The 27,554-nt window shown below is 48.2% G+C and overlaps 1 protein-coding gene across 2 annotated transcripts; it reads left to right on the top strand.

Annotated features, from left to right (window-relative positions):
• Positions 1 to 3,403: 3,403 nt before the first annotated feature.
• Positions 3,404 to 25,685, top strand: NDNF (neuron derived neurotrophic factor). 2 transcript variants are annotated; one of them, XM_066548923.1, is made up of 4 exons: positions 3,404 to 3,442; positions 21,479 to 21,682; positions 22,634 to 22,758; positions 23,631 to 25,685. In XM_066548923.1, the coding sequence occupies exons 1-4, from the start codon at positions 3,426 to 3,428 to the stop codon at positions 25,019 to 25,021; spliced, it is 1,737 nt and encodes a 578-aa protein (XP_066405020.1). In that variant the 5' UTR covers positions 3,404 to 3,425; the 3' UTR covers positions 25,022 to 25,685. The 2 variants fall into 2 exon arrangements, with proteins under 2 accessions (XP_066405020.1, XP_066405021.1); XM_066548924.1 differs by lacking the exon at positions 3,404 to 3,442 and adding an exon at positions 4,997 to 5,068.
• The last annotated feature ends 1,869 nt before the right edge of the window (positions 25,686 to 27,554 follow it).

Below are 27,554 nucleotides of genomic sequence, written 5' to 3'. Positions count from 1 at the left end.
TCCTACTTGCCTACACATGTGCAGAGCTGAAGGTAAGAGTGTGAAGCATTAAATACAAAGAAAAACTTAAAAATTTAGCATTTAGTTTCAAGTGCCATATTTTGAGCAGTTGATTCTTTTTGCTCCATTCTGTGAGTGTGTAAATTGGGGTGGGAAAATAGTGATTTAAACCAACACTTTGAAGTGACATGTCTGAAACAATTCTTCTTTGAAGACAGGAATATAACAAGAGCTCGGGTCTGGGCTGTGTCTGTGGGAACACCTCCACACAAGAATTAAAGGCTGCGTGTTCTAGATCAAAGTAGCCTATACTTCATAATAGCTCTAATTACCATACCAGTCATCTTTATTAAATTCATTTGTTTTAATTAAAAGAATAGATATTTGGCATCAGAGTTTACGGGGTCTGTTGGGCACTTGAGATTAAATCAATGGTTTGTTAATAATTTTATCTGGAAAGGAGATGAGATTATTTAAATTATGCAAAGTAGCATCGTTTTTCTTTCTCAGTAGAATGAAGTATGATTAAGAAATAATGCTCGGAGCATGAAAGCTCTGCTTGTCACTATTTTTCACATTCATATTTGGGATTTTAGAGTGAAGTTGTTCATCTTCAAACTGATTTTTAATAATATCTTGGATTTGGCAAAATAAAACAAGTACTGCAGTAGTGTTTAACAGCAGGTGTTTTCCAATGATGATATGGAAAATCCAATGCTGTATTCTTGATTCAATTGGACCATATTTTGGATTTGTATTGTATTCTTGTGCTGTTGGAGCAGTAAGTCTTGTTAATCAGTTCATAAAACAGTAGGATTTTAAAAGATGCACTGAAGGTGTAAAACAGTCAACGCCAGGAGAATTTGCAGAGTAGCTTAATAAATAAAACATAATTGGATGAAATGGGCAAGTAATGAGTTGAAGGCAGCCCAAATGTGTAATTTCTTTGGGTCAGTGGCAATGCTTTAGCTTGCCCTGCAGCTGGGTGAAGCCTGGAGGTGTTGTGGTGCTGTATAACAGGGCTGTGCTGTTGGGTGCCTCGTTCCATCCCGCAGCACAAACGCTGGGTTCAGTCGCGAGTGGCACGCCAACCGCTTTTTGCACATGCTTTTGATTTCCCTCAGGAGAGAGGGAGGAAAATGCCTCTTATTAGGAAAAGAAACCAGGGCTGGGGCTAGCAGGGAGCCAGCCATGAGTGCTGGGTTCTGTGCCTGGCTGTGCTCATGGAGCAGCAGCGCTCAGGGGAAGGTGTTGGCTCCGGTTCCTGCTCTGCCCAGCATCACAAGGCTGTCACCTCTGTCACAGGTCATGGCTTCAGGCAGCACCCACCTGCTCCCTTAAGGGCAGAAAAAAACCCCTCTTCCTCAGATGAAACCTGTAGGCAACATCAGTATTCCTACTGGAAGTAGGAGCATGATCTCCGTGCTCACAGCATTCGGTTTTAGCCCTTCCTGGGCACTGTCGCTGCTCAGGTTCCACCCAGCCGCTCGTGTGTTGCTCCTCTGAGGAAGGCAGTGGCAGCTCCCAAGCCAGAGGCTTCCAAGATGCCTCTGGAGGCCCCTGCTGTCCCGCCCATCCCTCTTCTGGGAGAGTGAGCTCTGTGTGATGCTGCATAACTAAAACGCATCACAGTCTGGTTATCAGGCAGCATCGATCGGTAAGGCTGGGTTAGCACCTCAGTTTATGATGTTAAAAAATAACAGTACCCTCTTCCAAGTAATAAATGCTAATCAATGGGCTACTGATAACAGATCTTCAGATCTGCACCGCTATGAGAACCATATAATTCAGCAAAAAAATTGTGTATACACAAAATTAAGCACACACGCAAGCAATCCCAGTGTCATCTGTCTTCCATACCAAATGCACGGCAGCGCCGGCTGCTAAAACTTGCAATGAATTATTTATATGATGAATTATCCTTCTTTCTCTCCTCCTAGAATATCCAATTGCCCGTTTCCATTTTTGTTTGGGAGAGATTTATTATTCAGGATTTTTTTCACTGGATAGCTTATTAAACATTTCCTGCTCTTTTTCTCATTGTACATAACATGCATCTTGTTTCCTGGTAGTACCTATCCATCCACTCTAACGGGGCCTCCCAGCATGGGGAAACTGTGAGGAGCACAGTTCTTACCCAGACAGTTTACAGCCCTCCTTGGGATCCAATTAGAGATGTTCAAAATTTGGGATATTTATTTGCTCCCTAGAATCAAAGCTGTTTCAGCCCCCGAGGAAGCAATGCACGGCTGCAGACAGAGGTTGGGACTGCGTGTGGATGAATAATTTGGTTACTCACTTCCCTGGAAGCCTATGAGAGGGTGGGAGGAGAAGGTGTGTGCCCAGAGAGAAATCATTTAGAGATTTGCTGCTCTGTCTGCCTCTTTAGTTTGTCAGTTTTGCCCTAAAGACATAAGGAGGAGCATTTCACACTTGAGGACTTCTTGGGTGTTGTACACGACCATGCCTATTCCTGTAAGTGATTGTGAATCATCTCTGGTTCCAGGGGGGAGTATTTCAATGCCAGTTTTCTGGGAGCTGGGATAGCAGCTGGGACTATCCCAGCTACTATTTAATGGATTTCAAAGCAATCACCTACACGAGAGAATTTTCTGTGTTTGGCTTTCATGGCTTGGTTTCCGTTTAGGAGGCTGCTCCAGCACCTTCCAGACTTCCCGTAGTTTCCAGTATCTAAATTCCAAATCTGCTTCCTGTATCTGCATTGAATGTTTTTGTACCTTATAAATTTTGGGAGAGCTGAATCTTGTTGTGGAAGTGCTTTGCCTGTGCCTCTGGCTGGGAGCCTCGCTCTGTGCTGGGCTTTAAATCACCACAGAGATTTACAGCAGCGATAGAGGTGGAACTGCAGGCATCCAAACCAAGAGTTATCTGTGCAGAGGAGCTGGTGTGCACATACCCCTGCAAATAACATCCCAGGGATGTCACATTGCTTCCCCTGGAATCACAGACAGTGATACCCCCTAAGAACAATAGCACTAAAACTGTCCTTGGCTTCAAAATAATCGGTTTGCCTGTGTGTGAGGCGCACGGTCTCCAGAGCTCTTTGGCTGGGTAGCAATATTTTACCTCTAATGACCTCAAACCCGAGCCAGCCATCTTTGCAGGCTCTACAAAACCCTGTTGTGCCATGAATTGCACCCGGCGGTAGCTGCTGCCTTCACCTGAGCACATCGCTCTCTGCTGGCTCCCGCGCACTCTGAAGGCTTGGGGGGAGGCTCCTCACAATGTACCAGGTTTTCCTCACTAATTTCAGCTTTCTCATTTAGTCAGCTTCTCCCATTTTTGGATGATCGAATCTCTGCACCTTCTGCATCAGAAGAGGAGCACATGTAGTTTGCTGAGATTTTCTTATCGAGGTGCTGCAGTCGGAAGCAGACGATCCTCTAGGAAGGGAAGAAGTCGGGATGCTGTGTACTACCAGGTATTTTTTAGTTCTCCTTAAACATGCATAAATTTATCCTAAACTTTGTCTTTCTCCCTTCCCTAAACTCCTACCCTTAAAGCCTATTGGAAAACAATGAATAGAGTTATTAAATATGTAAAAATAGGGAAGGGAAAACAGAAGGATAACGGGATAGGGGCTCCCACAGGGCTCTTTTTCCTAATCCTGGGTTTTGTTCAGTGAACTTATATTTCTGAGCAGACCCTTGGGCAGAATGCTGGCTGGCTGGACCCTGCTGTTCTGTGAGTTGACAGAGTGGGAGGTAAGTGGCACTAACTAATGGCAATTAGCAGAGGTTTGGACAGCTGTGTGTCCCTGAAGGCATGAGCTCTTCTGGGGGTTGTGTCTTCACCGAGTGGAGCTGTTTGTCACCCTACACGTCACCCTACAGAATATGACAATTTGCATCCTTCCACTGAGGCTTTGCTGTCAGATTTGCTCAGCTGTCTTGCAAGGGGAAAAAAAAATAAAAAGAGGGTTTACTTAATTTTTGCTCCCCAAATCTGCTGAAATAATAGGGCAGGAATGATTAGCTGCTGGCAATTACCCATCAGCTGCTATCAGTAATAACTTGGTTAATGCTTATGTAGCACTTGACGTTTTTATGTCTGATGTGCCAGAAAGGAAACAAAAAGAGATGGGTTTGTTTTTAAATGGCAAAGGATCGTTTTTGTCTTTTCATTGCAGCTCTCAGGTAATAGTAAAAAAATTGTCGCTCGGCCCCCAAACCTGAAAGCTGCCTCTGACCAAAACGTGATGAGGGACAAGGTGAGAGGTTGAACGTGTAGCTTCGAGACCCGTTTGCTCAGTTGCAGGAAGGTTTAGTAAATCCCATATCTCACGCATCCTTGACGGTCTCTCCCGCCTCCATCGCTGCTGGGATGTTCCGCAGCGTTCCCGCAGCCCCCGACCGATTCAAGCAGCGGCCGCGTGAAAGAGGAGCCGGGAGCGCCGCGTCCTCCGGGCCCCCGCATTCCCCCGTCCCGGCTTTGCTTTCGGGCAGGATCCAACCCTCCAAGATGGATGTTGAGTAGGCTCTGCCAGCGCAGCCGAGCGCGGCACAAAGCCGGGCGGCGCTGCCCCTGCGCGGCTCTGCCGGGGCCGGCGGGCCGGGCCGGGCTCCCCGCGGTGCCGCGGGCTCCCCCCGGGCCCGCCCCTGCGGTGGCGGAGCGGTGGCGGGGCGGGGCGGCCGCGCCCGCGGGGCACCCCCTGCCCGCCCCGGCGGCAGCAGCAGCGAGACGCGCCGGGCGCCGCCGCTCCGCGCCCCCTCCGCCAAACTTTTGCCGGCGCTCGGCCGCCCCGCGGCTCCTCCCGGGAGGCGAAGCCGGAGCCGTGCCCTCGCCCCGGGCAGCGGCGGGTGCCCGAGGGGCTCCCGGCTTCTTTCCCCAGCTTTTTATTGTTTTTCCTCCTTTTTTTTTTTCCCTTCCCCGCGGGGAGGGGTGGGGAAGGGAAGGGGCTATAAAGCGCGAAGGAACGTGCGTGACACAGTCCCCGCTGCAGCCCGTCTGCACCGGAGCGGGGGGCTAGGTCAACAGCCGCCCCCCTAAAAATCAACCCAAGGCTCCCCCGCCGCGGGAGGGACGGGACGGGACCGGACGCCGCAAGGTAAGGCGCCGGCAGCGGGGCGGGGAGCGGGGCCGCCCGCGCAGCCCGCTCCGCTTGCCCCGGGGCGGGCGGGGGGCGCGGTGCCCCGAGGCGGCTGCGGGACCCTCGGCCAGAGCGGGGCCGGGGCCGCGGCCACCCCGGCGCCGTCCCTGCAGCCGCGGCTGCGGCGCTGAGCCCGCGTCCCGGCACCTCTCCTCCGCCGCGGCTTTTGCGGGATGCTGCCGGGAGAAACCCCGGCGTTCTCTCGGATCCCTCCCTCGCCTTCGAGGTTTGTTTTTTCCTCCCCGGTTTTGCCCTCTCGCAGCCCGCGGCGGCCGTGTGCCCCACAGCCCGTGCGGCTGCCGGGAAGCCCGGCTCGTCCTCCGGCGCTGCCGCGGAGCCGCTGTGTGCCAGGCAGGCAGCGGCTCCGGCTCCGCCAGCATCATTCGTGCTTTTCGGGGAAAAAAAAGTGGCTACCAAAAAAGAAGCAGACAGAAAACTCTACGGTGGGATGTAAGTGCCGAGGTTTGCTACGTGCAGCCTTGGTTCTGTTTTTATTTCGACAGCGCAGAGACAATGGCTACAAAGCGCTGTTTAATCACTTGCAGATAGAACTTTTATGTATTTAAACCTTCGCAGTTAAAGGCTAGCGCTGGTTTTTGAAAAGCTGTGATTGTCTGAGCGTGTTTGTTCTGGGTGAATTTAACACTTGAGCGGTAGCAATGCCCTGGTTCCCCGGACGGGTTAGCGTGGTGCCAGGGATGACCGTGATCCTGTCTGTGCCATGCCGCCCGGGGCTGCTCTGGAAATCATCCCGGTCGACACCGACGTGGACTAGGCAGCCTCTGGAAGGCTGGTTTCAGACAGCGGGTCCTGAGGCTTGTAGCTTCCCTTGGATTTCCCCTCGCCACCAAAGGAGCCTGGTTAGCATCTAGTTACAATGTTAATTAGCACAATTAAACAGTATCGCTGTTCTTGTGGCTAGACTGAGCTGCAGGAGGCGAGCTCAGATGGGAGGCAAGATCCCTGCCGTAAATTCCCGGCCCTCCGTGTCCTAGCTGGCTGTTTGTGAGCAGCCGTAGATGGCAGGAGATGTTCAGTGGCACAACTGTGGCACTGTCTCCACTGGAGCATCCCCTAGTCAGGCTGCTCTGGCAGCCCACCCAGCACTGAGGCTGGGCTCCCACCCTTTTCACGCTTGGTTGAGACAGTGGAGTTGTGCCTGTAAAAGTGGAAGGGGCGAGAGCGATGTGAGGCTGAATTCCTCCCTGGGCGGTTGGCAGCGAGTGATTTATGGCATCGGTGACCCTGGCCAGGCACTGCAGGCTTGGCCATAGCCTGGTTTCCATAAAAACAGCCTTTGGATGCTGGACACCATCAGCACCCTTGGCTGTGCCGTGAGGGAGAAGGGGGAAGAACTTTGTGTTTCTGCTCAGCCTACTTTGAAAATTGCTGATTCTGAACTATTTTAGGAATGGTACTTCGGATTGCTTCTTGTCAGGAATGCCTCATCCTCCCAGCCACGCTTTCCTGCCTCATAACGAAACACGTACCTGCAGGACAGCTGCCCAGGTCAGCTTTCTAGTGCCACTGCAACTCTCTCAAGTGCTCAGAGCAATGTCTAGAATTTAAAACTTGCTGATATTTGAAGCAGAAGAGGACTTTTTAAAACACTGGGAGGTTTTTACCTTCTAGTTTGACCATTAAGAACGTGGTGAGATAGGCAGTAGTGCATCATGTCCGGGTGTATCCAGGGTCCTGTGGCTGTGTTTGACCCTGTTGTGAGCACAGTGATGTTTGTTCCTCGAGAGCTTTCTGTGTCAGCAGATAATGAGCCCTTCTTAATTTTCTGAGAGCTTTATAATATGTCTGCAAATTCCTTGTCATGTTTCCATGATGAGGACTGTGGGTGCATCCCACTCTCTTTGTCTCCGCGCGGCCCTGGACAGAAATCCTGTTGATTTCTGTGCTGTGGAAGGTGGGCACCGCAGCATATCATTGCAGCCCTGCCAGTGAAGTGACAAAATGTGCATGTCCCACTCGTGAGTGGGGACACGCTGGGCTCTGCCAGCAGCTCCCTGGTACCACCACACCTGGCAGGCAGCGGCACATGGGCGTGACGTGCTGCTGGCATCACGGGCCAGCAGGTCACCTCATGTTCCAGCCACCCTGGAGAAGGTCAGGATTTGGTGGTGAGACGAGAGGGAATTTGAGCACTGTGTGGGACGCAAATCCCACCGAGATGACTCTGGGCCCCTTTACTTAGTTGTGAGAAGTTTGTCAGCGAGGCGAGGCAGAGCTGCGTAGGATCGCCCCGCGCGCCTGTGTTGTTGTGGGTGAGCACTTCGGAAACGCGGAGGAAAAGCTCTGAGGTTTCCCTAATGTTTATAAATACAATCTGGTGCAAACTGTCAAGCAAGCTGTTCAAAATCACGTCACGCCTGCGCTGCCTTCCCTGCTCGGCTTAAATGCCTTCGCCGCAGAGCCGGTGCTCGTGTGTCGTTCGGCGCTCCCAGCACGCAGCTCCGGCCCGTCTGCAGGGCTTTCCCAGCGTCCCTGTCCTCCTCCTGTGAGCCAGGCTGGGATGCGGCGCTGGGGGCAGGCTCGGTGCTGTGGCTCCGTGTGCAGCTCATTGGAACCTGAGCATCCTTCAGTGCTCCGAGAGCCCAGGCTGCCCCAAAGCAACCCGGTTCACAGACCAGAACTGCGTGCGGGGCAGTAAGGGCGTCTTCAAGTCCCCTTTGTCCTTCTTAGGAGGTTTGACTGCCTTTGATGTCCCCTAAAAATGAAGGGATAAACCCTTTCCTGAAAGCTCCATCCGTGCAGTGGCCTTCTGCTCCATGCCATGCCCTCAGCAGGGTTGGATGGAGGCTGTTTGCTGGATGTTTCAGTCTGAAGTGTGCCAGGGTCTTCTGCCTTAATATATATAAAAAGATGAGATGTTTATTAAACTCAGACCCTGCTTTTTCTTCTACGATTTATGTCTCGAGAGGCTGGCGATAAACAGTTTATTAAAAAGAAATCCTGATTTATTTCTGCAAATGGTTACATTTCAAGCTAGTACCAAATGGTTTTGTAGGAGACCACCTTTTATGCTTCCCATGGCAGTTGAAAGGATTGCTAGAAAAACAATCCAGAATCTGAGTAGGTTTGGATAAAGGCAAGCCAGAGCTGTACGTCAGGGTATGTGGTGCTTTTAAGCAGCGAGGCGGTGGATTTTACCACGGAACATCTGGGCACTGGCTTCAGTTACAGCACAGATTTTAGTGGGATAACAAGTCCTGCTTGGCTTCGCGTTCATTTTGAAGTCACTAAAGTTTATACGAATAATAAAACTGTAAGCCCATTACTTCACTGTTTGCAAGGGGCTGTTTCAGTTCCCCTTCGGGGTCTCGCATCTTTCTGGGGCTGGTTTTGTTTTGCTGTGCTAAGTGGGTATTTATCTTCTCAGTGCCTGGCTGGCTTTGGCTGGAGGCAGCTTTGCTAATTTGTAGCGATGGCCACTCCGGGGAGGGCGGGCGAGTTTCCATTCGCCCCCGCCGAACGCGCACGTTTTCTGCATTAGGGGCAGCCTTAGAAAGCTCCGCGTTTCTCCTTCGCGCTTCTCCTTCCCGGCACTCGAACGGGAGAGGTTGGTAACCCGGAGGGCGATAGGGCTGCTCGGGGCTACCAGCTCGGCCACTTGTGAGAGGTAAAGTAGAGGGCGAGGGCTTGCTTTCTTTTGGTTTGTTTTCTTTTCTGTTTGGTTATAACATGCAGAGAAGAGCGGACTGGACTGAAGGAGGGAAGGGCCGCCTCTTTTATACAAGAAAACAAGTTGACAAACCCTTACAGATCGGTACACATGCTGCTGGGAATGCCCCAGCATCAGGGAGGATAACCCCAGCTAGTTTATAGGATCAAGGAATGCATGTTTGGAATATAAGTTCCATGTGAGAGAGTATAGACGGGCTATGAGACCGATGGTTACTTGATCATGGGGCACCTGGTGTGACACTGAGCACTGGTGAGCTCTGCGTTTTGGTGTCACTGACTGTGTGGGCAGTAAACCAGGTGAAATCAGTATTACACCCAAGGAAGGAGAATATCCCAGGTAAGACCAGTGAGAAGGGACTTAAGAACTGCTTGAGCTCTGCTAACTCATGAGTAGAGCAGTGAGTGAGCGAGCGTTGCTTTGGGGAAAAGGCAGAGTGCAGAAACTGTTCTGTTTCACATCACAAGATGTACTTCTGTGGCAAAAATCCTCATTAGATCAAACAGGGATAGTTTCTGCCTGAGAAGACAACTCAAATAAGCTTGTGGATGGATGGAGGGAGCTTTGAAGGCTGAGGAGATGTTGTTTGAAAACTTGAACAAGATGTCATTAGAGAGGAAGTATTTGCCCTTAGATTGGGAAACAGGTCAGGATAATAAATCATAGCATTTATTATCTCACACTCCAGGAGAGTATGCTTCAAGCTGGAAATACATTCAGATGGGAGAGAAAGAGAGCAAATATTAGAAAGAAGTTTGTTCTCTCAGAATTCATTTTCTCATTTGCTGCATGCAAGGACACCCACTGAACAGGAGAAGGATCAATGTTAACACAGAGCTGTAACAGGAACCAGCTGAAAATCTCATGACTGCGTGGATGGCTCTGATTGCTCCACAGGGAGCACGTCAGTCATGTGGGACATGTCAGGAACAGGCAGTGTGTCATGTCACCTCATGTGTGAGCTAGCTGATAGTCCAGCTTCACCAAGAACCTGATGGGGGGCATTTTACAGGATGGGTTTGGAATGTCACTGGAGTAATCAGCGGCAGGAGTGGCCTGAGAAGCCAGCCCCACTGCAGGACAGCTTCACTGAGCACAAACGTGCCCGAGTTACCAGAGGGGAGCAGCAGATCCTGCACAGAGCATCTCGCCCTGGGCTCTGCCCTCGCACCCAGGCAGGTACTGTCAGCATTTCTCACCATTTCTCTCAGGACTGTTCAGCTTTGGCCTGAAGTGGGGCTGCTCTGGCTTCAGGGTAATTAAACTCAGGGCTTAGAGACATGTTTGTTGCTTGTGTGACAGCTGAGATAGGAAGCAGTGGGTACTTGCTGCTAGCACCTGGAAAACTGAAAAGCAAGAGGCTTTATCTTTATAATTTATCTCTCCTACCTCATTCCCTGCTCCATGGGTCCGGATATGAGTGCCCCTCCAGTGTGACCCTCGCACGCTCCCAAGGTGACACAGCACCGAGGCCAACACCTCCCCTGTGATTTACAGGGGAAAAGCATTGTTTGCCTAATTGAGTCTATTTTTTTTTCCCCCCTGTATTATTTGAGGAAACACAACTTTGTTGAAACTTTATTAGGGGGTGAGAAAAATGATGCTTTTCATCTTTCTCACCTTTAACTCGCTCAGTACCAAGACAGAGCAGCCCCAGACCAGCGGAGGCACGGTGGGATCGGGGATTCCTCACACACATTTGCAGGGATGGTTGGACAGGGAAGATGTTGGTACAAAGCAGCCAGAATATTGTCAAGAAGCGAGTCTCCTTCTCTTTATCTCTCTCTGCTTTGTTTAGGTGCAGCAGATTTACTGCTAATTTGTTTTTAGTCAAACAGTCTAAATGTGCCTCAGCATTCTGAAATCCAGAAACCTGATGGAAATTTAGCAGTTCACAGGTTGGGATTGTGATGGTGTTGGAAAGCCAAGTGTCTTGGAGCTGCCAGCTGGTCTCTGGATGTGAAGGAAAACATCAATGTGCAGCATTAACAGTTTCTAGTCCCTGTTCCTTCCCTTCCTTTGGCTACTAAATCTGTGTTTAATTCCCTGGGGGTTTTCTCTCCTGGGTAAGAATTACTTCCTTGAGTATGATTTGTACGACTAATAGGATCTTATCCTTATTTGGGGAAGACCCTAGGGGCTATTTCAAACTGATTTTTCAGTAATGAGAAATAATGAATAAAAGTCTAATAGTCCTAGGGGGTATTAAAGTTACAATTTTGCAGGGAAGATTTAATATCAGTCGATTAAAACTTTTATAATCCTGTTAGAGTACAATAGTCAGGAAAAAAAAAAAGAGAGAAAATAAGTAGGTTTTAAGACCCTCTCACATCATGTGAACAAGTCTAAATTTAATGTTTGAATTAAGCAGGTATTTTAAAGCAAGAGTCTAAGACATCTCTTGCAAGTGTGTGATAGCAGGGTGGCAGGCTCAGGGAAAGAAATGTGCTGTTAATTTATGGAGCACATGCTAATTCCCTCTCATGTAAGAAAAAGCAGTTGCAAGGTGTTTATGAGAAAATCCAGGCAATTAGGACTTACACTAGAAAATGCAAAATTCATAGACCTCAGCACAGTGTGTTTCCAGTAGCCCAAAGCATGCTCTGGCTCAGCCTGTTGCTCACAGGGTGCATGAGCATCCCCTCTGGGCACTGTGGGCTCACTGAGGGTCTGTTCACCCTGGGACTGGGCAGACCCCAGCTCGTGGCCCTTGGTGAAAGGTGTGGGAGCAAAGTGGGACCCGGGGGCATTGTCCCCGTGGGCAGAGCTCCCACATGGCCAAGCCTCTGCTGAGATGCTTTGAGGGGCCAAAGCACCAAGGAGCAGATACTGTTGTATGAATTTACAGCTTTTGGGGGTTAGCAATGATCAGCAGTGATGCTGGAATGACGTTTTATCCTTTAGCAGTAACTTTCATCCAAGAATGTTGGTAGCCATTTCCAGTCGCTGGTGGAGGGACACCCCCCAGAAAGCAGCGCTGGATCCCACACCAGAACTCTGACCACTTCTTCCCCCTTTCTGAATGCAGGAACTCCTCCCTTCTTGTCCCTCCTTTGCTGCTCTGTCAGCCTGGGATGTATGGTTGCCATAAGAGGGCCGGAGGTTTTGGGGCTGTTTGGATGTTCGCTCACCCATGACAGCCCGGCCTCCCCGCCCGCATGGGCTCCCTCCGCTTTTGTTGGCAGCCAGCACATAAAGGGATAACCTTTCCCCTGCCAGCCTGCACAAATAAACACTGGCCCAGCAGCAAAGTGGAGCTGAAACCAACCCTTGCAATCATCTGATTTTTCAGACCCCCTACCACAGCTCTGCAGGTGACCCTGGCAGGTTTGAACCTCTGGCCCCACATCCCTTTGGAGCACCCATCCCTTCTGCACTTGGGAAGGACTTGCCAGCTTGGAAATGCACAAGCTGGCTGATTAAAAAACAGAAAAGTGCTAGAAGGAAGACTGAAGACTGGCAGCTCCCAAATGTGCTCCTGTCCTGCTTTGGTGTGATGGGCTGGAGGCTGGTGAGCTGTGGCTGGACTCGTGGGCTCTTCCAGCCTCTCCAGAGAGGTGAGCGTGTGTCAGCTCTGACCAAGGCCACCTCCATGGCTCTGCCTCACTCTCTCCCCATCATTTTGCCCTTTGGAGTCAAATCCTTGCTCTGTCACATGGCTCCTTAGCACTGGAGGGGGTTGAGTGGTGCTGGGTGAGCAGCTGGGGGAAGTTGGGATTTTCTCTGGAAGCAGTGGGAAATGTCAGGCACCATGGTGGGGACAGCAGGTAGCTACGTCAAGAAATTAGGAGCAGCTCATGCCCTCCAGTAACAACTTTGACTAATTTATTGAGCTAATTTCACTAATTTATCTGTGGGAATCTGTGTCTTCTTTTAAGCAGGGTGCTGGGGGAGTAAATAGAAGCTTTAGGAAGTGTGAGCATTCCTGCTCGTTCTCATAGACCTGTCTAAAAGGGAGCATGCAAAGGAGGGAATTTGCTGAGTGACACCCAGGAGCAGTGCTGGGGCTGGATGTGCTTCATCCAGGATGAGCCATCCTGTCTCTCAGCCACTGCAGCCCCTCAGGAACCAGTGCTAAGAAATGGTGTGTGCTGCTTCCTGGGGATGGTGGGGATCCATGTGGGAGACAAGATCCATGCTGGATCTGGGAGTCTTTGTTGCTGTGGCTGAGATCTGCCAGGTCTAACACTAAGAGCTGCTGGTAGAAATGGGTAAATATCAACAGTTTCAGCACTACATTTGATACTTTGCGTTTTCAAACATTTGACAAATGTTTACATATTTTCAGCAGCCCTTTTTCAGCCAGGGAAAATGAGACGCAGCGTCTGTGAAGTTACTCTGATATGCAACAAATCTTTATGAGAGAGCACCTTGAGGGTTCATTAAGGACTTGCAGGGCCTAAGGTTTCCTTTGCATACTTTTAAAGCTGAAGGTAGAAAATAACAAAACTGAATCCAGTTTTGGATAGTAAGTGCAATCAGAAAGATTTGTGTTCTGATGATAATTCAGGGATTTGAAATTTTGAGGGATCAGCTATAAATATAACATGTATTACTGTGGTTACCAGTAATATATAGTGGTCTCTACTCCCAAATAGGAGAAGTGGAAATGGCCTCAAGCTGTGCCAGAGGAGGTTTGGATTGGATATTACAAAAAACTTCTTCATGGAAAGGCTTGTCAAACATTGGAACAGGCTTTCCAGGGCAGTGGTGGAGTCACCATCCCTGGAAGTATCTAAAATACGTGTACTTGTGGCACTTGGGGACATGGGTTACCCTGGCCTAGGCAGTGCTGGTTAGCAACTGCACTCAATGGTCTTAGAGGGCTTTTCCAGCCTAAACAATTCTCAAATGGGCCAAACTCTGAATTGAGCAGGAAAACTCATCTTTCCTGTGGGGTCAGCACCACTGCAGGATACCGTTCTGGTGGCAGCACAGGGATGCAGTCTCTTCCCCAGGTATTGCATTGTTATTGCTGCTGTTTTGCTCTGCTCTTCCAGCTTTCTGGAAAGCTGCTGCTATTCCTCTGTGCCATGGCAGGTGAGAAACCCTTGGTGGCAATAAGGGTGGTGAGGTGACATGGCAAAGGAGACTTCCTGAGTCACTGTTGTGGGAGTACTGTGTGTGTAGAGGTAGGGAAGTGAGTGGGAATAGCAATGCCCGTGGGCTGGCTGTGGTTTGTAATCCTGTGTATGTGTGCAGTGGTACTCCTGACACCCAGGGAAACTGCATGTCTGATGGAAGCTGTGGGAATCAGCCCCTCTGCACTCGACAGGTTTTCCAAGAAATATTCCCTTTATAAATCACCAACCAAAAACTACAAGGGGAGAAGTGCATAAGGAATTCCAGTGCGCTCGTGGCACAGCTTTCCACTCCAGAATGTGAGTGCTCAGGTTGTTGCTGGAGGTGCTGGAGCTCAGCTTCCTCTGCTCTTGCTCTGGGAGTCACTCTGGTGACCTGCCTGTCCCTGCCTCTCCCACAGCTCCCTGCCCTGTGCCAGCCCCTTGTGTTCTTCCCTTCAGCAAACACCTTGTTGGCCAGGAGCAGCTGCCATGCCAGTGTATTCCCTAGGAATGGCTCAAGCAACCTTCATTCCTTTGGTAGTTCATGACTCTGGGTTTGTGTTGTAGCACCTTCCCAAGCCTTCCTGCCCCAGCAGTTTGAGGATGCAGATCCTGGTTCTGTTCCTGCTCTGTATCATGCCCTGACGTTTCATCCCCGTCCCTGGAGGATTTTGGCAAGGGCGCTCACTCATAATGTCAGACTGAAGTATTCCAGAGGAACAGTGGGAAACTCTGTAGCAAATACCAACAGGCTGGTGTTGGTTGTAATTTGTAATTGTTCGTGTGTTCCTCCCTGCTAATCCCCTTGCTGAAATTCATTACAGAGAGAGAGCAACCTACACCCGGAGAGCTGTGCTGAAGGCGGAATGACTTGGCCAAGGAAAGTAGCTATTGTTTTATGATTAAAGGAAAGGATTATATTGGGATTTCCTTGAACAAGGAAAGTCTCTGCCCTACTTTTATTGCTCGTAACAAGGGGATAATAATTACTTTCCATTATAAAACACCCCCAGCGCTTGCGCTGAAAGATTTGTGGTAGAGCTGCGTGGCATTCGGGGCTGGTTATCTGAAATGGCCTGGAGTTGTGCAAACCGAGATTTCTCTGCCTTATTTCTCCTACTGGGGCTCAACCCCTGCTGAGACTATGGAAAAAATTCCTCTACTCCGAGTTGGGTCAGACTCTCCGAGTGTGACATATTTTCCTCTGCAGGAGCTGGTACCAGTCACCTATCCCATGACGCCTGCCCTTTCCAGGAGCGACATCCAGCCACCTGGAGCTTTTGTACGGGCTTGGGAGGATGAGCAGGGCCAGCAGCAGGGATCCAGCCGGTGCTGGAGCGGCCAGGGGAGGTAACATCTGTCCTGGGGGGAGGGCTGCCAGCTGGCTGCCTCCCCGTGCTCCAGCACATCCCTGCTTCCCGTGCCGCTGCCACCCCCTCGCAAGGAGAGGCGCGGAACAAACTGAGCATTGTAGCAGGGGCCGCCGGGGACGCGCTGTTTGTTTGGGTTTGACACTCGGCGCTGAGTCCCGTGGGCAGAGGTGGCTGTGAAAGAGAGAAGCGCTGGTATGTGGTCTCTGATTGAAACAAGGAGAACTATGAGGCATTTCCTCGAGCGTCCCCAATGGCATCTCCTGGCTCAGCTGGTTTTTGAGGCGGCCAGCTGCCACCACCAGCTCCAGGGTGACGATTTTGATGTGATCAGGGTTGAATCTGTTTCCACTAAAAGTGGAAAAATAAATAAATCTCAGCTTAGAAACAAAATAGTCCATGTAAAATTTGATTTTTTTGATACCCTATCTCCCCGAGTATGTTTGCTTTTCGACATGTCTAATTTGAGACAGCTCTGCATTTTCTAATGATGCCCCTTTGGAGTTAACCTCTTCCCCAGGCTGTAGCTCACTGCCACTGTTGTCCATTAAGATTTGGTAGAAATGTATCCTTATTTCTTCCAACCTTCCTATTTTTAAATGGTTGTATTTTTTCCCTGTAATGCCACAGCGATTTGCTTGGCTAAAACAACAATTTTCCCAGCAAAGGAAAATTGTGGGTTGAATTGGAATTGCAAGAGGCGCTTGGTTAATCCACAGGTTATTGACACGGTGGAGCCTCCATGCTTCAAAGGCATTATAGTCCATCGTGTCCCTGTGTACTTAGGGAGCTTTAATCCATGGATTACAGGTCCCTGAGAGCTCCTGCCCTCCCAGTTACAGCTGGTCCTGCCAATGGGAGCTGCCATGTCAAGCTGGCTGTGGCACTACACAAAGAATTGGTCTTTAAAACCCACAGAGACAGTGATGCACCCTTGCATCCCTATTGGGGCTGCAATTCTTGTCCCAAGCCCCTGGAGAGGTCCCACAGCCCTGCCTGGCCCATGCTTTTCCCCAGGCACCAGGCAGGACCAGACAACAAGTTTTCAAAAGCGATGCTTTAAAAAAAAAAAAAAAAGGAACCACAAAAAAGCCCAAATGAAAAACATACCAAGCGTTTTCCACATCCTTTAGGGAATAGTCAGCATTAAACAGCAGGCCTTCACTTTTCCCCTCTGGTCTCCCCTTAAACAAACAAACTGAGCTGCTCCCAGTAAATGCTTAAATTGCAAAGGCATTATTTTTCTTTGTTTGCACATTAAAAGTAACTAATTGCATTACAATCCAAATTTATAAGCGCTTTTAAACTCCTCTGGTGCTCAGGTGATAACTGTGTGTGCTGAGGTGCATGTATTTGTGGCATATATCTCTGGAAATGGAGTGTATAATGGAAAAGCTCACGGGCTCTTTACTTGCAGCATTCCTATAATAAGTCAAAGAAGTCACACAGTGCCCTTTTATTTCCAAAGCTGGACTTAAATCACGTCAATAAATCTGCAGACTTATTATGAGATGCAGCATGGGTAATGTAAACAGAAAAAAACCCCACCCCCAGCACACCAGAGTTTAAAAATAGGATGTAAGGAAGAAAAAAAGTTAACCATCCATACAATAAAAAGAGAAGAAATGCAACACAAGAGCACTGTGTCAGGCAGTACCTTGAAATTATCCTCACTAAATTACAGTTGTGCTCTTCCCACTCTCTGTAATTTACGTGAGGGTTTGGTTATTCCAGACACATTTGCGCCAGGTAAACCCAGATGGTTTTGTTTTGATATTCTAAGTCCTTCACAGGTCTGGGTGACAGTTAAGGAGTAAAGCAAATGATTTCCATAGATCAAGGAAGATGACTGTGAACAGGTACCAGTGTTGCATGTGGTGAATCCAGTACTTTGCTCCCTTTTTCCACAGCATAGGTGTGTTTGGTGAGTGCCTGTGTTAAATGCACAGTGAAGCCCAAACAGGAGGAGACAACTGCTTGGATCCCCAAGAGCCAAACAAAATGGATTCTTGGCTTGCTGGGTGGGGTTTCTGTGGTGGCATGTAGGCAGGGAGCCTCTGATCCCTTACAGAGTGCTCCCCACACAGCTGCGTTTCAGTGCTGGGAAAAAAGGTCAGCCAGAAAATACCATAGCCTTAACCAGGGAGATCAAAAATGGGATCATTTCATTTGTCCCCAAGGCCACCTGCTTCTGGCTTGGGTTGAGGGTGTGCCCTGCTGAGCCTGTGGGAAAACCCCATGAGGGGCTGCCACAGCTCCAGTTCATTTGTCCCTCAACTCAGGACCTGAGCCAGCTGTAAATCCCATTATCCTCTCCACTTCTGATCCTAATTGCAGTTTACCTGGAGAATTGCAGATGGAGTTTGTTACCCAGAGGTCTCAAAGGCAGGAGAGAGGGCTGTATAGGGCTTTTGTAGGTGGGGTTTTGGAAAAGTTGGGTAAGGAGATTATTTAAAAGAGAGGAATTAATTGTAATTGTCATAAAACCCATGACCTGACTTAATGATGATTTTTGTGTATGTGCTTTTAACTCAAGTTGAGAAAATGCCATTTATAAAATGGTTATTTCTTCTTTGTGAAAGAAGGAAAAAGCCCCAAGCCTCTGGCAAGGTGGTGAATTTTGAAGTGTTTAAAATCGTGTATCTCCCTCTCCAATGTACAGCATGTATTTTTCATCTGTTGATCTTTTTAGGTAAATACAGCTGGGCTCTTTAAGCAAACATCTCCTGAGGTGTGGCTCTTGCTCCTGCAGTGTTTGTGTAGCCTGGGAGCTGCTCACCTGGGGACGGCACTGCCACATTCCAGGTGCAAACCCAAGGAACCCCTGGCCAGCTGCCCTGGCATCCCTCAGCCTGCGCAGGTTCAGTGTCCTGGTGCCTGGCAGGCAAAACCGAGTGGCCTTGTCCCCTGGGAGCAGCCCTGCCTGGGAGGAGATGGCACCCTCTGGATGCTCCATGCTCACTCTGGCTCCCCAGCTCAGTCAGCCAGCAGGACTTTTCCCTCTGGGTCTGAGGCTCAGTTGAGACAGAGTTTGGGGAAGAAGTGAAAGGTAAAGACGGGCCATTAGAGGGCACTTTTGCAATCCTGGAGAAGCAAAACGGTGCTTATTATTTCACTTAGGACTGTTTGTTTTGGCACTCTCTTAAATTCAGTGATAAACAGCAGGAAAATCCCTCCAGTCAGCAGGAATATATCAATAAAATATTGACTCATGAGTTTAAAAGAAAAGAAAACAAGACAAACTTGTAGAAAACTGAATAAAAGACGTTTAAGGAGGCGCGGCACAGCCTAGAGAACAAAAAAATCACACAACGTATTTCATGTAATTTGTGTGGCTTAGCAGTGCAGTGCTTAGGCCTCAGCTTGTACCTGGATTCTAAAAACGAATCCAAGGCAAGAAAATTGTTTTGGGATTTTCTGAGGACTGGGTGGCAGAGCATGAATTCACAGGCTCACATCTAGCAAGTGCATTTTCTGAGGGACTCTGTCAAAGTCACTGGTGAGCTTGCCCAGAAACAAACATAGGATGAATAAATGGGCTTTTTGCTTTGCTCTTGATGTTTTGCATGAGTAAACTACAGAGGGTTTAGTTTGAAACCCTGCCAAATTATAATGAGTGCTCTGCAAAAACTAAAATCTGTTTATTAACTGGTGTGAAAGGGTGGTGTAACACTGACAGCACAGCTTCCAAAAACTGTGAGCCAGGTTTGGATGCCTCTTTGCTGTTGTCCCGCTTTTGGAAGTGTCGTGCATGAAAATTGGGCCCATTTTAAGCCTCTGAGGTTAGCTACCTAAAAATGAAAGCACTCAAAATTCTATTAATTTGTCAAAGAACAGAGATTATAAAAGTTTCCTTTTTCAGTAACAGTTGACAACTTTGCAAGCTATTTCATGTGTGGGACGGGCAGGGATATAGAACTAAATTTCATGTGTCTTTTTGGCGTTATTTTTAAGCCGAAATGCTTTTATAATTAGATAAAGAATTTGCAGACGAATCTGTACCTTGTCACTGCTCTGTAACTGTTGAGGGGGGCAGAAACACTGTTTATGGGAGTTTTTAAAGTGCATTAGCTAGTGAAATTATTTAAGAAGTGAAGCTTAGCCTATAATCAAAATGGTTTATTTTAGTAGAGGTTCCATTGCACTGGAACTATGGGAATACACAGGATTGCAGTTTCAGGGGGTTCATGTGGAGGACGCTGTCTGCAGAAAGCGTCAGAGTTTCTTACCTAACCACATAATCTGCTGTAACTGTTGTGATTAAGTTGGAAGGAATTTCATCCCTGTTGGCCAACAATAATACTCGAAAAATCAATAAACAGCATGTTAGAGCACACGAAACTCATCGTGCTTTGTGTGAGAGGAGCTTTCTGCTGGCTTTGGTGACTCAAGCCAGCAAGTATTTTGACTTGTGATCTTTGCTCCAAAAGGTCAAATGTCTTTAACTTTGCTGGTAAGTATCAACACTCCAGTCTGGATTTGAGGAACTCTATCCACTGTGATCAAAAGCTAACTCAGGACCTGTTTGGGATGAATTTTGACAAAGGCTGGGAAAGCTAAATCAGGATTTACCTGTAGGTAGCAATTGCATGTGTTGGGTAAAGCCCTGGATTCTTTTCCCTTGTGTAGGGCAGAGCACTGCAGTAACCTGTCATTAAACCATCCCGAATGATAACAGAGCACACCATTTGAGACCTAAAATTGCAACCTGTAAGGGTGCAGGTCACTCCTGGCTCATGGATCCTGCTGAGTTTGCCATGTGTTTTCCCTGTCCCATCACTGATTTCAATGGGAAAATAGAAAGATGAAGGAACTGAGCTGGACAGCAGGAGTTGGAGAAAACAGTAGAAAGGGGGGAGGGAATGAGCTGATATCAGGGGAGAGCAGAGAGGAGGGGTGAGTGGGGGGGAACCTGCATGTTGGTGAAGGAATGAGTAAATAACCATGTCAGAGGCAGCAAAATGAGTGTGAAAATAGCCCTCCACGGCCGTGCTGGTGTCAGAAGCCCTGCTGTGCAGCTTGTGGGTGGCTGTGTTCAGCTGTGCTGAGAGCAGCACAGGCAGAAGGGGAGCTGGAGGCAGCAGGGAGAGGGATTTAGCAAGAGCAGTTTTAGTATGGCTTGGACTACAGTGTGCCACTTCTCAAGGAGCTTTACGTTTGCTACTTTTACATAAAATATTAGGCGTGGTGGGAAATAGCTCAGTGACAAATTTGATCTCTGAGGTAAAAGGAAGAGTTTGCTATAAAATAGTAGTTGTTTCACAGTGCAGTACCCAGAGCAGTGCATGACTGCACATTCTGCCAGCAGACAAGAGAAGCTGTTCCTGGCAGCCCTGCTTTTAGCATGTTTCTCCCCAAAATCAGTGCTAACACAGCTAAGGTAATGGCCTAAACATTTCTTTTTCTTTCTTCTCCTAATTAAAATTGGTTATCATTTAATCATTTAAACTTGATACATTTGTACCAGAAATGGGCTGTTTCCCCTTTCTCCCCCCCATCCCAGAGCCATTATAGATGAGATCATCTACTGTACTGAAAGGAGATTTTCAGCCTGTCCCACTGTATATGTTAGGGTAGTAATTTCTGACCTAGTTATAGACATAATAATGAAAGGCTAAGATTATGAGTTATTATGCCTAATTTGTAAAGGATTCTCTGCTTTTGTGTTTTGCAATTCCCATCAGGCTTGAGGATTAAGCCCTGCTGAATTGCATGCTAATACCAATGTGCTTTGAATATGTGTGGGTTTGTATCACATGTTTTCCTAATTCGCTATTTCTGTCAAGAACAGTTTCACTGGAAATATTTACTTTCCAGAGGATTGTTGGAAGCCCAACCAAAGTCTCCTAGGGGAAGCAAAGCCGATGTACCCTCCGTCTGCTCTGTGCTTGCTGTAGCTCCCAAGGCCAGCCAGCTCCGTTTCTGCTGTGGCAAAACATCCCAGTGTAACTCGCCAAAGCACGTGGAAGGCTTTTGCTCTTTGGTAGCAATTCCAGTTTGAAACCAGTGCCTGGGCTTGCTTCGGTCTCTGCTCAGGATGGGCAAATCTTGGTGACACCCTTTATCCAAGTGCTGTGACAGTCTGAGCTCAGTCCTTACAAGGAGTTTTCCTGGTGTTTGTGTGGCAGTGAAGGTGCCTGCATAACACAAAGTGCAGTGAGGTTGTGGTAGGTGTGCCCAGGTCCCAGCGCAGACGAGCTGCACGTGCTGCCCCTCCTGAGGTGCCTCCCTGTCGTTGCTGCAGGATGCTCCTGCTGCGCTGCCCGCTGCTGCCGCTCCTGCTGCTGCTGCTGCTGCTGCCACTGGACTCCAGGCCCCAGAAGCTGCCCACCAGGGATGAGGAGCTCTTCCAGATGCAGATCCGGGACAAGGCGTTCTTCCACGACTCCTCAGTCATCCCTGACGGGGCTGAAATCAGCAGCTACCTCTTCCGAGACACCCCCAAAAGGTATTTCTGCCTGGCCCAAGTGAGGAAGCTGAACTTGGAAGGCAGTAGCTCTGGTTGCTGGGTGCTTTGAGATCAAAATTGGGTCTCAACCAGAAAAATATAAATGCCACTGTTCAGTTTGGTGAAGTAAACACGTGAGCCTCCAGCCCAATCTGGCCTCCCCAGCTGAGAGTCTGTCCAATTTATTTGATTCCTCAGATAAGCCCAGAGCTCCCCCAGACTGCAGAATTTCCCTGAAGTGGGACCACTAACCATGTCTGGAGGCAATAGGAGCGGGAAGGAAATAAGAAAGTACAGGCTTGACCCACCCCACTTGTCCCTCTCCATTGTTCCCTACTGTGCTTTAAAGAAGCAGCATTAGGCAGCCTGGTCTGAAATCTCCACTTCCCAAACTTCACCCTGTGCGTCAGAAAATACTGAGGGTTAGACTGGGGAAGAACCTGAGGCTCCAGAGAGTTTAGGGAAGAGCTGCATTGCCTCATGCCACATACCTCCTCCAGCCTTCATTGGCGAGGAACGTTTTACAATAGGTGATGTGTGGTGCCTGGAGGGATGTGGGAGGGCAGCTGGGTGTGTGTGCACCTCTGTGTGCTTACCTGGATACAATGTGTGTCCTGCTTGGAAGAGCATCTCCCTAAGTTCCAGGAGAGACCTTGTTCCCCTCATTTATCTCTCTGTCATTGTTTGTGTCTAGGTAGTATAGGGGTAGAAAGTAAAGCTGCTGGAGGGGAGGGCAGGAGGCCCGAAAGCCCTCTGCTCTGCCTTGACACAGAAGCATGAGCTCTGCTCCTTAGCTCTGGCCCACCAGCCTTTCCAAACTCCCTCTGCCTGCTGGTAACACTTTGGGCTCTGTGGCCCCACCTAGACCATCCTTGATGATGTCCAGTCAATCCCTGCCAGCTGGCTGCCATCAGGAGTTCCTTACATGTGGGTCTGTCAACCTCCCTCTAGGTATTTCTTTGTGGTTGAAGAGGACAACACTCCCTTAGCAGTGACAGTGACACCATGTGATGCCCCTCTGGAGTGGAAACTGAGTGTGCAGGAGCTCCCAGAGGAAGCCAGTGGGGAAGGATCAGGTAACAAACCATCAGCAACTTCCCCTGTCCCCTTCCCTGCTTTTCTCCTGGATTTAAGGTTCTTCAAACACTGAGTCTCACAGCAGGCCTGTCTTTATGATCTCCTGCTGTTTTGGTCTTCCAGTGCAGGAGATTGACAACAGGCAGCAACAAAGAAAGGAAAAGGACTACAAAGAAGTAAAAGCTGAGGTTACAGTCACAGGGGTCTGGTTGCTGCCAGAGCAAACTGTGTTTGCCCAGAGTGACTCATTTTGATGGGGGCTTTGCTGTGAGGTGTTTACACAAGCTAAAATTGGAGAGACAGGGCTGGCATTGCAGCAGGACTGAGCCCACCCTTTGGAAGGACTCATCTCCAGACATGGAGCTGTGTAGCTGCTGCTCAGGAGAGAAGAGGGCTGCCAGAGCCTCTGACACATGTGCTGACCTGTCCCACACACCACGTGGTATGGCAGACACACCTCTGGTCCCCACTGTGTTTAGCAACAAAATCTCAGTGTGACTCAGATGGCCAAAGCCAAGGGTCCACATCCAGGAACAGACAGGTGAGTGAGTTTCCCCTTGGGAAATATGCCGGGCAACTCCAGGTGGGATGCCTGACACTCCAGTGGAAGGTGTTAGCTGCTGTTCATGAAATTCCATTAACACTGGTCAGGTGGAGTTTCTTTTGTGTTTGGGTTTAACCTGAGTGCCAAACCAATTTTCCTCTCTGTTTTGACAGAAGTGTTGATCAATTACATCTTCCTCAGAAGACAAACCCTTCCTTTTCCATCTCACTTCTGTACTTTATGTAGTAAAATGTGCCTTTTAGAGTTCTGTTTTTTCACATTTGCAGAGAGTGTCTGTACAAATGTTGTCTTTTGCTTCTGTTCCAGGTGACCCAGAGCCCCTTGAGCAACAGAAACAGCAGATTACCAGCGAGGAAGGCACGGAGCTCTTCTCCTACAAAGGGAATGATGTGGAGTACTTTGTGTCCTCCAGTTCCCCCTCTGGGCTGTACCAGCTGGATCTGCTGTCCACAGAGAAAGACACCCATTTTAAAGTGTATGCAACCACGACTCCAGAGTCAGACCAGCCTTATCCTGAGTTACCTTACGATCCCAGAATCGATGTCACCTCCCTGGGACGTACAACAGTGACACTGGCATGGAAACCGAGCCCCACGGCCTCCTTACTGAGACAGCCCATCCAGTACTGCATCGTCATCAACAAAGAGCACAACTTCAAAAGCCTCTGTGCTGTCGAAGCCAAGCTCAGCTCTGACGACGCCTTCATGATGGCTCCAAAGCCAGGTCTGGATTTCAGTCCCTTTGACTTTGCCCATTTTGGCTTCCCTGCCGACAACAACTCTGGCAAAGAACGTGGTTTCCTAAAATCGTCCAAGTTTGGGCGGCAAACACCCCCAAAGCCGAGAGTTGACCTGCACAGAGTTTGTATTGGGAACAAGAACATTTTCACCGTGTCTGACCTGAAGCCAGACACGCAGTACTACTTCGACATGTTTGCAGTGAACACCAACACCAACATGAGCACCGCCTATGTCGGCACCTTTGCCAGGACCAAGGAGGAGGCGAAGCAGAAAACAGTCGAGCTGAAGGACGGCAAAGTTACAGATGTGTTCATCAAAAGAAAGGGAGCCAAATTTCTACGTTTTGCCCCTGTTTCATCTCACCAAAAAGTCACCTTTTCCGTTCATTCCTGCCTGGATGCTGTTCAGATCCAAGTTAGGAGGGATGGAAAACTCCTCTTGTCTCAAAGCGTGGAGGGCGTGCGGCAGTTCCAGCTCCGGGGGAAAGCAAAAGCCAAGTACCTGATTAGGCTGAAGGGCAGCAAGAAAGGCGCTTCCATGCTGAAAATCCTGGCTACAAGCAGGCCTAACAAGCAGTCCTTCCCTTCCCTGCCCGAGGACACGCGGATCAAAGCCTTCGACAAGCTCCGCACGTGCTCCTCGGTCACCGTGGCGTGGCTGGGCACGCAGGAGAGGAACAAATTCTGCATCTACAAGAGGGAAGTGGATGACAATTACAACGAAGAGCAGAAGAAGAGAGAGCAGAACCAGTGCTTGGGCCCAGACACGAGGAAGAAGTCGGAAAAGGTTCTGTGTAAATACTTCCACAGCCAGAACATCCAGAAGGCAGTGACCACAGAGACAATCAGAGGCCTGCAGCCTGGCAAGTCCTACCTGCTGGATGTTTATGTCATAGGGCACGGCGGGCACTCGGTGAAATACCAGAGCAAACTGGTGAAAACCAGGAAGTTCTGTTAGTGCCCCTGGACAGAGGAACACGGGGAACTCCGGGCTGAGCGTTATCCTGCTTCCGAGTGTACGGATTGACTACTTGCACAGCTGAGAAGTTGTGACCTGTATTTGTACTGTGTAGAAAAGATATCAGCTTGTATATTTATGTTTACATAAGTCATTGTCTGGAGGAACTGAGGCTGGTGCTGTCTGGTAGCGCCTGGCAGCAGTGTTATTATGTGTCCAGTGACCCACATGTGATGCTCAGTAGATGTCCAAGGTAGGAGAAAACCTCGGAGGAACTGGCACGCCTTTGCTTCCATATTGCATGAACTGCTTCTAAATTATTTTATACTTTAAGAGGCTGAGATACATCATTTGTTCACCTTGTTACTCACACACACAACTCTCAGACATAGGCCCTTTCTCTCAGTGTAGATGGTAGGGTTTCTGTAAATTATTTTATAGAGTCTTGTTTTAAATGTTTCTATGATTGTAAACTATTAAAATCTCCCCCAATAAAATACAGATTTAAACTAAGTATTAAACTGGGCTGCATATGAAGCAGTTTCATTGCTAATGTAAATTCTTACCTAGCTGATTTTCATGTTTAAATACTGTATGTATTTCATGTACAAAGTTGCCATAACGTTATATTCCTGTACATAAAATTAAAAAATATTAGATTATATATTATTGGCTTTTTGTTGACTGCTCCAAACGAAGTGGCTTTTTTCTTTTGACATTCTATGTGCACAGAGAGGTGTGGGGACAGACGAGACATGCTGAAATTTGGACTGAATTCAGTTTTCCTGTTTCATCATGGCTTGCAGTCTGAGTTTGAGGCCATGCAGATTTTTTCTATAGTCATTTGTTATTTTTTTGCTAGATTGTCATTGGAAGCACTTGCTCTCTGGATGCTGCTGGGTTTGACCACAGTAAGTTGAAAAGATGCTATTTTTTCCATTGACAAGAATGGTAGTGCTACCAAAACCCCAGATACTTTCATTTAATTTGCAGTTATTTCCATGGTGTAGATTTCTTTAAGGTATTACATTTCTAGATATCATATTTTCTAAATTGTCTTCTTTGTTTTTCCATGGCATCTCCATTGACTCAAAAGCCTGCAGAGAGCTGGTTAATACAAAGCACTCCTCAGAGAAGCAGCTGGGCCAGCCCTATTTCAAGCAGTGAAGGTAGGAGGGAAAGAGACCAAAATCCATATGAAGGCTGAAACAGGTTCCTCTTAGGCTGCTGACAGGGAAAACCAGACCTGTCCATCCCTGCAGAGGTGAGCTCCAGTTTTCCTTGGCCCTGCAGTGTTGGGCTGCTGACGTTTTCCTTTCTGCTGGCCCCAGCACTGGTGGGTGACAGGAGGGTTTTGTGGCTGCACAAGCTCCTGTGCCATTCCACACGCCGAGTTCGTTGTGATTCTCCCCCCCCAAAAAAAGCAGGTACCATATGAAGACTGATCAGAAGACACCTGCTGTGTTTAACGTGGTTATATAATAAATGGAGTAATGGGAATTCAGATTTCTCTGGAGAGCTCTGATTCCTGAAAGGAACTCAAAAATACACACTTGCTGGATTACCATGCCAGGGTATACAGCAGCAGTAGGTCACTCCAGCTGAGAATCCTCAAGGGCAGGACAGTGGTAGCAAGGTTAGATCACCAGTTGCCAGGGGGATACTTTCCCTATATTTCACAGTCTGGAAAGCTACTGAATCCTTAAGCTAAAGACAATTTTTAAAAGCATTTCTCTCCGTACTGCTGCCACTTGTATGGGGATCAGTACCCCTTCCACTGGCCTAGTATGGTGTTCACTTCAACACACATGTCTTACCACAATTCCAGCTCTGCTTGTTCTCCTTGGCCAGATTTCTCTGCTTGGATATTCACCCAACTCACTTGGCTTTTCTGCCTGCTAACTCCTTATGTTTGCAGCATGTCACGAAATTTAAAAACTCCCCAAGATGCGTGCAGCTTCTATTTCTGAATATGCCGTTTTCGAAGAAAAAATATCACAACAGTTGTCTTTATTTCCCACTGGAATGCTTCTTTTCCTGAACAGCTAGCTCTATTTATTCTTCTGGATGAAACTGAGACCGTACTAGTACTGCATCTATTAATCATCATGTTATTATACAGATCTTAATAGTCTGAGGGAAGCTGTTCTTTGAAGGATAGAGTTAAAATAAGGGCACTGTTTTATACAGGGCAAATATAAGTCAGCCTTTAACTGAGAGGTGACTGAAGCAGGTGTTAAAGTAGAATAGGTCTCATCTGCTGGGAAAGCTCCAGAGTGAGTTTTTGTGAAAGCAGAGAGCCCATGTGAAAAGTCATAGCATGGGCAACATCAAAACATATATGAAAAGAATTTATAAAGAATGTAATAGATGGATACCTGGTGTAAAATGTCAAAAAAAGCCAGTATATCAAATATATATAGAAATACAAATACAAATATACATAGGGGCTTTTTTAAGCACAAAGCTGGCAAGTTAATTAAAATAGAAACCCAAGCTGGGAAATAGAAGGTTAAATGGAGTTCAGTATTCA

Source organism: Molothrus aeneus, chromosome 4 (assembly GCF_037042795.1).
Source record: "Molothrus aeneus isolate 106 chromosome 4, BPBGC_Maene_1.0, whole genome shotgun sequence".
NCBI lineage: Eukaryota > Metazoa > Chordata > Aves > Passeriformes > Icteridae > Molothrus > Molothrus aeneus.
This window is presented reverse-complemented; position numbering and strand designations above follow the sequence as displayed.

Coding starts and splice junctions, on each gene's coding strand:
- NDNF (XM_066548923.1), top strand. Junction 21,683..22,633: donor TTCCGAGACACCCCCAAAAG/GTATTTCTGCCT, acceptor ACCTCCCTCTAG/GTATTTCTTTGTGGTTGAAG. Junction 22,759..23,630: donor AGCCAGTGGGGAAGGATCAG/GTAACAAACCAT, acceptor CTTCTGTTCCAG/GTGACCCAGAGCCCCTTGAG.